Source organism: Taeniopygia guttata, chromosome 2 (assembly GCF_048771995.1).
Source record: "Taeniopygia guttata chromosome 2, bTaeGut7.mat, whole genome shotgun sequence".
In the NCBI taxonomy this organism is placed as follows: Eukaryota; Metazoa; Chordata; class Aves; order Passeriformes; family Estrildidae; genus Taeniopygia; species Taeniopygia guttata.
This window is the reverse complement of record NC_133026.1, coordinates 35,879,145-35,891,825: the sequence shown is the minus strand read 5'-3', so window position 1 is coordinate 35,891,825 and position 12,681 is coordinate 35,879,145. Positions and strand designations below refer to the sequence as shown.

General features: G+C 37.4%; 1 protein-coding gene across 10 annotated transcripts in view; it reads left to right on the top strand.

The window, feature by feature from the left end:
• The window catches only part of TBC1D5 (TBC1 domain family member 5), a 317,122-nt gene that overhangs the window by 283,297 nt on the left and 21,144 nt on the right, over positions 1-12,681 (top strand). For 5 of the 10 annotated variants that reach the window (XM_030264948.4, XM_030264947.4, XM_030264946.4 and 2 more), the window contains 2 exons: positions 5,379-5,411; positions 9,198-9,297. In XM_030264948.4, coding sequence (XP_030120808.2) covers positions 5,379-5,411; positions 9,198-9,297 — 133 coding nt within the window. The remainder of the gene's footprint in view (positions 1-5,378; positions 5,412-9,197; positions 9,298-12,681) is intronic. The other 5 variants (XM_032746741.3, XM_032746740.3, XM_072925687.1 and 2 more) reach the window with 2 other exon arrangements.

The window sequence follows — 12,681 nt, the reverse complement described above, 5'->3', positions numbered from 1 at the left end:
TGGAGTCATAGTGGATATTTTGTTGAGCTTTTCTTAATTTTATTTCCTTATTTTTTCTCAGTCACATTGCTCCCACCCCTTTGAAAGGGTTGTCACAAATATACATTCACAAAAGATTTGGCAGTGGCAGTTCTGTTTCAGTTTTTAAAAGAGATAATTACTCTTTTGAATTTACTCCTTTGAGCAGAAGAGGATGCATTGTACCTGAAATGTTTTAACTTTGATAGCACTAAGTTTGGAACCCAGACCTCTATGATTACTGTTTGCCTAATTCATTTGTGCTTACTCAGATGTCCTTTGATATATTTTGAGATATACGGTACTACCAGAAAGCAAAATTGGAAACAACAGGTCAAAATAATAAGTCGGAGGAGAAAAGAGATTTTTAAAAAAGGTTTCTCTAATCTGACAGAAAACCTGTTTGTGCTTTAAGGGTTCTAATCTAGAAAAGCACTGAAATAAGTGTGTAACTATCAGATAGTATAAAGTCTGAGCAGCTGTGCTTACTAGCACTACCCTACACTAGTGAAATTAAGAGAAATTTTGAAGAATATGTAAGAAAAAAGGAAAGAAAGACATTCCTACTTAAGCTATCTCGTACCACACTTGAATAGCAGTCTGAGTTAAAATGATGAAAGCCTAAGCAGGAGTTAAAGGTATAAAATAAAAACAGGGTTCATGTTTGCTGTGCCTACAGTCTAAAGGAGCAAAATACAAGCTCGTAGGTCTTAGCTGAAGGTACTGTGCTTAACATGTTTAACATTTATGAAAGTGTATTCAAAATAATAAAAAACTATGCAGATGTGAAGATGTGAAGAACACAAAACATGAGTTATTTGGAAATATATTAAGTATGGAGATATTTCAATTAGCATATAGACAGATAAATACTGTCAGATAATGGTTCAGCACAGGAAATCAATACATAACCCCTTCTTCTGCAGAAGGCAGTATCTTAACTTCTTTATGTACTCACTTGGTAATATATTAATATTCACAAAATTTCATTTTATGCAAAAATTTCACAGGTACCAAAATTTTCAATGTGAAAGTAACAATATACATTTTGCGCCTGACTCTGATGTGCTTGGTGCACTTTCATCTAATCATTTCATAGCCACTTCCACATAAAAGAACTTTCTCTAAACATCTGCAAAATAAATGCTTTATGAAAACTCTCTCAAAAATTCCACCTTTTCATCAACAACAGTTTGGCTCCATGCTGAAGCCATGTCTAGAAGACTGACTAATATAGCCATATTGTTTCCATGTCCTCCCCATATGTGTGTCTCCAGCCATCTGTTGTCTCTTGGCTTACACCTTGAAGTCCTTCAGAGAAGCGGGATTTGTTTTTATGTTTGTACAGCACCCAGCAGAGCAAGGCTTGGGACTGGGAGTGATACAGTTAAATAACCAGTTAAAATCATCAATAAAATAAATTAAAAGCTTGGGTTAATTTCCACTGTATGTAATTCAGTGCTCAGAAACAGGGGTTTCTGGCTTAAATGTCACCATATGCTGTACACTATTCTGTGGCTGGCACAGAATATAAAAAAATTATGGGGGTGTCAACCAACAGTCAACTGTCAGAGATTGAAGATTATAAGGTTAAATCTTGTGTTTAATTCTTAGATTATAAAATTAAATAAATTCCCACAAAATGGAAGGAGTAACTGCTGCTTTTGATTCCAGAGGAATTTGCTTAAAATTAAATGAGAAAGCAATTTATGCCTTGCATCTGAATCTTGTTTGACTTGTAAACTGCTACTGACATCTAAAAAGTATACTCTGTGTATAATTTATGGATAAAAACTTAGGTACTGGTAAAACCCTTTGCAAGTCCCAGACTTCAGTATTTCCATGTATCTATCTCGGTTTTCCCATTATTTTCCTCTAAATGTTTTGATACCTCATCAAAATTATTTTCTAATTTGCCCTGCCAATTTGCCAAGAGCTATGGTATGTTTCCTGAGTGCTCTTACTATGAATGCTGAAAAATCTGAAAATGTGACTGGGCAAAATAATATAAGAAAAGTAGCTATGAACTACAGGAAAAAACTAACAAGCAAATGAAAAAACCCAACACCATCTCAAGCTCAAGACATCACTGCTGTGCAAATCTGTATAGTCTGGAAGAGTATTCTGGGCAGTACTGTTTCATGTTTATGTCATGACATTCTGTTTTCTCCACACTTCACCCAACCCATCATTGACCATCATCAGAACAGACCCCAGGAAGACTGGGCTCTTCTGCCAGCTCAGTTCTGTCAATGGTTTGGGGCTTTTTTATGGTTTAAATGTCAGCATTAATGCCTAAATACCTTAAACACCTTTAAATACTCTTCTCATTGGAGATAGCTTCTTTTCCACAGCATTTCACACTTGGTGGTGCTGCCAAGTTAATTCTTATTCAGTATTCAAATTTAAGATTAATGGAATTCTGCCATTCTGAGCATTCATGAATGGAATGCTTGGACATACATTGTTGTAAGCTTTGACAACAGAGTTGCTTTTCCTTGACTTTTCTACATGGGTTAAACAGACAAAAGTACAATTTTTCTTCCATCTCCTGAATAGCAAGACTGAAAACTAAATGGTATTGTGAAAGAAAGGCATTACAGTCCTGATTTTCTATGTTTGTTTTCCCTGTTTTCAATAATTCTGTGTTAAGCTACATGTCATATATTCAGGTGAAAATTTGTTTAAACTGATAAAAGCAATTTTAAGAAAGAGTGGCTTCCTTCCAAAACTATATGTCATCATACCTTGTAAAGGATACCAAATTCCAGTGCCTGTACTCAGGTCTGCAAGCCATATTGCAGCTTGTAAAGCCATGAGCTGTAAAACTCTAGGATTACAGTGTCAAAGGTGTAAAAGTTTCTGTTCTTGACTATACTGACCAATTTCAGTTATTCACAGCTTTTTTCCTGATGTAGTAAAATTTGATGAAAAATGGGGCATGGGGATGCATCAGTGATCTCATTATGAGCTCAGGAGAAAAGGAAGGATATAAAAATTTATTTCCATAGCTCTCTTTGTAAAGGTGAGAAGATAGATGAGAGGAAGTGTTGTAAAAACAGAAGAATGAGCTTTGGACAAATGGAGACTACCAGAACTGTATAGACTGGGGGGAGGAAATAGCAAAGAAATGTCAAAATTAATCATAAAATAATTAGTTCTCATGGCAAAAGAAAAAAAAAAGGAAATGTAACAGTGAAAGCAAAGTTCTATATGTGGATAAGAAGAAAGACAAATATGAGAAACATAAATCTAAGTCAAGTTTTTTGCAGATTCAGTCTTGCCAAAACCAGGAAAATAGAGATGTGTATATGAAGGCACTCAAATAGAACCTTATTTTGTCTGGAGACATAAATTCTAGCCTGCCTAATATTGTTAGTGAAATGTAAAACAATGTAGTATCACAAATAAATTATTTCCTTTTTATTCTCCTGTTAAATTCCAGATGTTAATGGTTGTCTGTAAGGCTGTACATCATCTGCAAGGTTGAAGGTGTGTCATAGTTTTTTGACAACACTGGAACTGAATTTTCAGAAAGCACTAAGTTGTTTTTCTGCAAGATTGCATATGTAAATTTGCAGATCTTGGTCTCCCGTGTCTGATGCAGTGATTCCTTAGTTTGATTTGCTGCTTGATTTGCTTCTCTTCCTCATAATGCAGCTCCCAATATTAGAAAATATTGAGCTTTATAGAACATGTTGTTTGGTAAATTGACACTGATTTTGTATTTTGTTTGAATGAGTTGTAGTCATTCATGTGTTTCTGGTGCTGTGTGTGTCAGATCAGCTGAAGGGGCAGTTTCAGCTGAAAGGTTGGTCCAGACCATACTGGATTTCTCCTGCCTTAGGTTTGGTCTGTTCAAAGAATTTATAAGTCTCTGTTCATGCATAAGAGAGATCAAATCAGCACTGCTATATGTACACAAAATAAAAATGGTATCCAGCACAATGTTAGCACAATGAAAAGTTACACTTAGAGGAAAGTGCAGTGTGTATGAGAGCATCTGCACTATGCTGGCTGTAAATCAGTTGTTTCATCTAATACTGCTAAAGAATTTGACATTAGAATACTGAAAAAAGGTCATTTTTCCTGAGGGGATTTATGATTTAGCTGCTTACCTGTACAGAGCAGTCTTTGAAAGGCGCTGTGAAAAGATTAGTCTTGGAAATGTTGCATAGAATAGACTTCTGCTTAAGCTGCTACTTGGAATAAGACAATCACTAGCATTGGGTCAGGCCAGTGACTTAGAATAGAAACTACCTCTTCTGTAACCTCTTCCAGTGCTGCACTGCTCCCCTAATGAAGAATATTTTCCTAATGACCAATTTGAACCTTTCAAGTGGCAGTTTTGGGCCATAGTGCTTTCTATATAATCTGTGAAGAGTTTGATTCCATCATCTTTGTCACTTCATGTAGTTACAGGCTTCCAGTAGATTCCCCTTGAAATCCTCTTCACCAAAATAAACAAGCACTGCTCCTTCAGCATTTCCTCCAGACCTGTAGCCTTCCCAGCAGCCCTGCACTGGCTCCTCTCCAGTTTCCCATTGTCTTTGAACTCCAAGCCCAAAGCATTATAAAAGGTGAGAGCTCACAAGCACTGAATAGAAAGGGGTGTAATGGCTTTCCTGGATCTGCTGACCACATTGCTCATAATGTAGCTCAGTGCAACTGTTTACATTATTCATTATAAGAGAACTTATCTATTAGTGGCTCAACAGCCACTGTAGCCTCCATATCCTTTTCAGCAGACCTGAAACAAAAAGTTCCTTCCCTGTCTCCAATTGGGATTTTTCTTCTCAGGTGCAGAATTCTGTGCATAAGAAAATTTCTAAAACAGAAATCTCAAAAAGGCTTCTCTTGCCTAGGCTTCCCATGTCTCATGGTGCTCATGAATTGAAGTTCCACCAGTCAGCACAGCAGCCACACCTCCCAGATTTGTATCATCTGAAAATCTACTGAATGTACATTCTGTCTCCTTATCTGGGCTATTGATGAAGATACTGAACCAGTGTCTTCATAACAGTCCATTTGTTATTGTGCTCATTTCCAAACATCAACTGGACATCAAGCTATTGACTCTGTTCTTTAAGTTTGAGATTCTGAGCAATCCAGCCTAACTACAGTCCTTTCATTCAGCCCAGATATTATCATATTATAAATGATGACACTTTTGGAAATGTGTCAAAAGCCTAACTACAGTAAAACTTCATTGCATTCACTTCCCTCCCTTCATCTGCATGCCCAGTCATTTTGTCATAGTGGGCAACCAGGTTGGTCAAACATGATTTGCTCTTGGTAAATCCTTATTGACTTTTCTTGATTATTGTCTTGTCCTTTACATGTTGGAAATTGATTCCAAGAGGACATGCTCCACGATTTTTCCAAGGACTAAGGTGAGGCCAAACATTGTATAGTTTCTTAGATACCCACCTCACTCTTGTTTAGTATGTATGTAAAATTAACCTTTCTGCAGTCATCAAGGATGTTCTGTAATAACAGTGATTTTTCACTGTGATAGCCAGTGGTGTTGCAATCACCGTCAGTTTTTTCAGCATCCATAAGTATATCTCATGTGATCCTATATGTTTGAGTACACACACTTCTTCTTCAGGTATTAACCAGCTTATGCCCTTCCTCCCTCCATAGCCATTCCTCTCCTTCCCAAACAGTTCATGCGGAGGTCTGGGAACAGAGCTGCCCTAAAAAGTGAGATGCAAAAATGGATTCAAGTGCTGCAGCCTTTTCTGTACCCTGTGTCATTGTCTTATCTCCATTAGTTAGCAACAGACCATTTTCCTTGAATCTCCTTTTGCTGCTCTGCATACTTATAAGATCACTTCTTGTTACCCCGTAATGTCCCCCATTAATTTTTGCTCCAGATGGGGTTTTGTCCTTCCTAGTTTTGTTCATGTGCCCAAACAATGATTGTGTGCCTGTCCTTTGTTTCCTGCCATTGTTTCCACACATGTGCTCTCCATTTCCACCATTTCCACCTCCATATGTGCTTTTCCCATTTCAGTTCATTAAGAAGTTCGTTACTGAGCTGAGTGGACTTTCTGCCTACCTTGTCTGTATGTGCCGATTCCTCATGTATATCTGGGTTAGGTCCTTGTTCTGTGGCAAAGTCCTCCCCACTAGATTAGCAAGTCTATTCACAAAGATTTCTTCCCCATCTTTGCCAGGTAGACCTGTTCTCTAAGTTGTCTGTCCTCGTCAAACTGGGAGCCACAAGCAAAATAGTTGAAGCCCAGCTAATGCCAGCAAGTATGTAACCATATGTGGGCTCCCTGGTACACCTGCTGCTCTCCAAGCTCTTCCCTTTTGTCATAGGATTGAAGAGAAACACCACCAGCGTTTCTGTCCCCTTCACCCTTGCTCAGGAGCCCTACAGCCACATTTGAACTAAAATGGTTTCACATCACCCTGTCTTTGGTGAATGCATGAATAAGCAAGAAAAAGTCAGAACATTAGGTGACCCCAAACAGTCTTTTGCAACACCACAATGGAGGCTCCAAACAAGCAAGAAACCTATCTAGTTGACAAGTCAGGCTTGAAGAGTCACCAGCCACACACTGTCACTCACCACTTTCCCTTGGTAATGCTCTGATACAGTCAGTGTCCAACCTGAATTCTTCCTCTGAGGGAGCTTGTTTTTACCGTCTGCTGACTGGGCCCTGCACCACTGGGCAGTCCTTCTGCTGCCCGAAGCCACAAGTTTACAGCTCCCTCCCTCGTTATCAGTGCATGCCTTCTTCCCACTGTATCTTGCCTCAGCTGCACTTTTCCTGTCTGTTGCATGAAGTTTTACACCTTGGAAAGATTTTGTCAATCACCTGTCAGTCACCCCAATGGAGTAAAACACACCTTCCTCTTCTTACAACTCCTCACCTGCTGCTGGGGAACTACAACAGAGCAAAGCCCCCATCAGGGAGGTCACTCTCAGAGTCTGCACAGAGGTTGTTACAGCACTGCTGGTGACAGCAGAGGTGGAGGTTACACCGTTTGGATGTTGTCTAAGTGTGCAAACAACCCTGGGTCTCTTGTGTGTCAAGTGCCAAGTTAACTGTCTTGCCTATTGGCCCATCCCAGTGCCTGCATTCCTTGGTGCCCTTCCCAAGATTGCCAGATAAGTCAGGAACTGTAAGTTCATTTAGCCTTCTGCGAGATTTCCCACTTGGAAAGGAGACCTCATGCACTGTCTGTGACTCCCTGACCACAGCTCCCTGCTTTGTACCTGCTGGGTCTGCTGAACACTGCTCCTCCCCATGCTGGATCCCAGCAAGCGGAAAGAGCAGGGGATGTAGTTTAATCAGCACTGCTCTCACTTGCCAAGAGAAGAGGTACTGTTGTATAATATAAAAGGTCAGTTTCAGGCTCTGTTTGGATGGATTCATTTATCCAAAAACATTTCAAGATCAATTTACTGCAGTTCTCGCCTCTGAATAATAAAAAATAGTCTAGGAGACATGGAAATATTTATTACAAGAAGTTAAATTTTCTTATTCACCTATTAGGAGACAAACTGGGGTTCAATTACTGGCTAATGATTTTAGAATTTGATGGTGTTATTTTATAATAGAATACTCAAATATTGTCACTTTTTCCTATCTTACAGCTTCACTTACAGAGCCAATGGCAGTTTAAAATTTATGGTAGATTATCTCTTGCAGTCAATAGCTGTTTGTACTAGAAAAAAATCTTCTGCAGGGACATCACTTGAATAGAAATGTCAATGCAGGTATGCTTGTATAGGCCATGACATAACTGCAGACTCTTAATGAGGTCACTCAGCAACTCTAAATTGGCAAATTAAATCAATCCCTTTGAGGTTTAAGTGGTCAAAGTATGAGGATATGAAGAAAAATGTGAGAGTATGTAATATGAAGAAATAGCAAGGAAAAAATATTTCATATCTGTTAGGTGCAAGGAAAAAGTGTGTAGGCAAAAATTGATAATGCTACAGTTAACATTGCTTTTTATTCATCTATTGCTTTTGAATTTATGATGTATTAGTGCAAAGTTTCCTTCACTTGGTTCTGCCTTGGTTTCTGATGGAGATTAAGATCACTTATACCTTTAAATCAAGACTGACTCATTATAATTATTCTTGCTAATCAGTTTTGATAATTTTTTTCCATTTGAATAGTAATTCACTCGCTAATGCTCAGTGATCTCCATCAGGCAAGACTGTGATAGAACTGCAAAGCTCCAAAGAAAAACAGGAGGCTAAAAAGCTACTTTGACTTTCTCTGAATAGCTTAAATTCAATTAAACAAAAACGTGCTTAATACTGTTTTTGACTTAGCTTTGAAGGATTTTTCCAAAGGAGTGGTGACCTTCCTCTAGAGTATGGTCTTCAAAGTCAAGACTGGATGGATTTATAAACCAGCAAACAAAGACACTCAGAGGAATTCTTAGCTGAGGTAGTTCCCATTGCCTAGACAGGGCATGTATCCATGGCTAGGTACTAATGCTTCTCCTGGGCCTTCAAATAAACTTTTTAAATTCCTGTCTTAAATTATAATTGATGCATATTTTTTTAACCTTAACTTGATAATTTAGAATAACTGCTTTATAATATGTGTATTAAAAATAGTTTTCACCTAAATATTATGAATGATGGTTTATTAAAGTGAAGTTGGCTGTGCACAGAAGTGTAGGGATTAAATACTGATAGAGGATGATGTGTTACAAAACTAAGTGTGCCAAAATATATCGCAGTGATGCATCCTTAAGATGCAATACTAGGTCTCATGAAATATGTTTATTGAAATTTAAAAAAAAAAATTCAAAGGAATAGCTGAGGAAATTATGGAAATTATTCAGCCAGAAATCTAAATTTTTCTCATTTGGTGAGCTTTTATAGACAGTGCTGTGGTACTGCGTTTGCACAAGTGAAACCAGGTAGCTGGTCTATAAAAGAATCCTGGATCATTAATCTTTCTGAGGTCAATGTAGATAGATTTTTTATTTAACTCCTTAGAAGGAAAAAGAGTAGTACTAATAAACACGGAGATATTAAAACCAAACCCTATTTCCATGAAATGGCAAAACTTTCCAAGAACAAAGGAGTAGAAAAAGTTAAAAGAGGTCTAAGCATGTCAAGGATTAACCTACTACTTTTACTCTGCATTATAGAAATTTTGGGGGTTTTAATGCTAATAATCTCTTCCCTGTAGGAAGAGGAATTAGAGGCCCAGATTTCATTCCTACAAGGACAGCTAAATGATTTGGAAGCCATGTGCAAATATTGTGCGAAGATGATGAACACGCATCTTGGTAAGTGCAGTACCTTGAATTAACCTGTAAATCTTTGCAAAGGCTCTTTCAGTGTTTGTATTAGAACTAAAACAATATTTATGTAGTACAGTGAATATTATTTTATAAGCCATGATGAAGATTGAATTGATGTACTCAGTAGTTCTATCAGATGCTGCCAGCCTCTGCGTTTTTATACTGCAACACTTTTAAACTTGGGAGTAGGATAGCTACTGATGATACTAATAAGAAGTAGAGGCACTTCAGCACAGATGCCTTTGATTTCTTGTATTGTAAGAAACTTGTTGGAGCTCAAGCCATGAGAACTTACACATTTGAAGTCGATTTGCAGTTTAACAGTCCCACAGTGATTCTTGATGCGTGCAGCAATAGTTGTATAAGATTCATATACTTTCATTAAATGTAACATTTTTATAATCTCTTATTACCTTTGATATGTTAAAATGTTACTGTAGGCTGGATAGTTTGATATTTGTCTCAGAACAGAAGAAATATAGTAAGATAAAAGTCAATACATTGGGAACAGAATCAGCAAATACACCAGTCTAAAACTCTGCCTACATATTGCCAAGATAAATCTTACAAGAGAAAGTAAACAAAAAACTTCACTCAACTCAAGCATAAATATTTTTAACCATGTTTTGATAAAATTGGTGGTTTAAAACTGTTTTGAGCTAAACTCTAAATGTTAGTATATTTAGTTAAGTGAAAAAAGCACCATTGTTGAGAAATCAGGGCAAAACTGCAATAATTTTAAGATTTATTTATGGTCTGCCATATCTGAGCAAAACAAATTAAAGTGGGTAGAACTAAGCATGTGATATCTAAGTTTGTCAAGCCAGAAGGTTCAGATATGCAAACCATATTGTAATTGTATTTTCTTTCATGTGGATGTTTTACTAGCCACTGTTACAAACCTAGGAAAAGTTGTAAATATTGTTTTGCTTGAAAGTTGGGAATTACAGCCTTGAAAAGCCAAGCCTAAACCTCTAACCCCAACAGCTTTAGTCTGATGTATTATATTGCTTTTGTGAAGGCACATGACTAATGATGAGATTAGAAGCAAAGGGATAAATTATTAGCTACTGAAATGATGGGGAAAAGATTGCTGTGTCAAGAAGAAAAACTGAAGTTTCTTTCCTCTGGGAAAGAAGATGAGGAGTGTTTAGCAAGGCTATCAGTTCCAAGCGTTAACATTTCACCAGCTACAGCTGCACCAGAGATCAGAATAAACCCAGACAAAGCTCCTTGAAGCAGTCTGCCTTTCAGCGCTGGATTCATGAACTGAAAGCATATGATCTGTGATTGTATCCAGGTGTTAAATTCTTCTCCCCAAATATATTAGAAACAGGAGCATTTAGGGCCAGTAGTGTCCCAGGAGCACTGTGGAGTGGTTTGTTACCCTCACAGGACAAGGAAAACCATCCCTTTGACTGTGGAGTGTGCTGGGTGTATTGTGACACCCCTGCAACACTCCCAGAGCCTGCCAGCCTAGTCTCTTCCATGTCTACTCCATGTCTACTTCTTCACAGTATTCCTGCATGTCTTGTCAACATCATGGACTATTAACTTTGTAAATTTGTCTTAGCTGGTGTGTTTATATCCTATAGAGATTAACAGTTACAAGTGATAAAAAGCACAAGAGAGACAAAGACACCAGCAACCTTCACAGCCTCTATACTTACAGCAAATTGATGAGTTTAGGTATGCCCAAATCAGCCAGCAGATGATCCACATGAAGGCAGGAAAAAAACTCGCCACAATTCTTGCTGCTGTGCAAAATACCAGAAGGTTGTGCAAAAAATTGGATTCTCTGGTGTATCACATGAGACCCCCCTAAGGATTAGCTCCAGAGACCATACACTGCTCAGGACTTCAGAGAAGGACAGCAAAATAAAACACAATAAATTATCTGGTTATTTCTAAAGCGAAAAGTTAGCAGGGGCTACTACATCTGATTCTCCCCCAGGTATCTGTTTAAGCATGAAAATGGCTTTATTTCAGAAACTGCAGAGCGGATGAGTTATATCATTCCTCTTGTAAACTGTCAGAACACTTAACTTCAAGGATATTACTTCTTCTTCTGGGGCTGAATTTTTTTTACATCATCACCCAGCTATTGGCTCATGTAGCATTTTTAATAACAAAGTTGAAAATCCTCATTTAACTTACCTATATTAAGAGATAAAGCAATCTCTCAGTACTGTCTTTGCTAAGTAGAACACTACATTTTATTTTATGTGAGTTACTTTTTAGACCAGATCAGTTTTGTGGTCTTCCTTTGAATTCTTCAGGATTTTCATATGTTTTTTCAAGTGGATAATTGTATAAGGATATGCTGTACCAGCACTGGGCCCAGGAAAGTGGTTACTTAGCACAGGGAAGGTCATCTCTCTACTCTAATGTGGCACTCCTCTTTTTAAACATTTGTAATGCAGCATCACATTAGTGCTCTTTGATACAGTGATGGTTTGAGGTGATAATATGTTATGACCTTTAAAATTTGATGAATCACAACTTTCTAAACAGAGGCATTTATCCTGTGGGTAAAATCAGGAAATGTTTATTTCCACATGTGTTCCTTGTATTTGACGATAATAAAATTCTCTTCTTGCCGTTTGGCATTTTAGCTGAATAATTCAGGTAACTCTGTGATGTGCTCAGTTTTCTTTTGCCCTTCTAACTGCAGACATAACCATCATATATTTAATGGTTGTCTAAATTGTTGATAAAAACATCCATATATATAAAAGTTGGGGAGTCTTACAGAACTAATTATTTCAGCAAAGAGTTAGACAACATTTCTGTGAATTATGAATATGTCAGTCAAGCAGTCAGGCCTGCCTTTTAAATTTGATAAAATTTAAGTGCTTATTCTTAAAAACCTCTCTTTTTTATTAGATTGATGTTGTAAACCTGTCTTTTCAAACATTATTACTCAATCAATATTCTTTTTCTTGTAGGATGCATTGCATTTGCAGGTCACGTTATAACAAAACAGTATTAATTCAGGCTTATAAAAATGCATATCCAGTGATGATTTGCCACAAAATTATCACAATATCAAACAATTACAGAATATTCATCTCGTGGTTTATGAGACAGTTGAGGATTTTTTGGCTGTCTTTTCTCAGGTTCTTTCACTTACAAGGGGAGTCCAGATGACAGTCAGATGCAGTTACTTCATTACAGAGTTGATGTGTTGTAGCTGAGAAATTATCAAAATAGCCATGAAATTATCTATGCTGTTTTGAATATGAGGGATAGAATGGCAGTTTTTATTTTGTTCATATGTTCAGAGATCCTTTCATTAAATGTTTATCTCTTTCTGTAAATAAACCGCACAGTCTACAACATGGAAGCAACATAATTAACTGCTTGTAA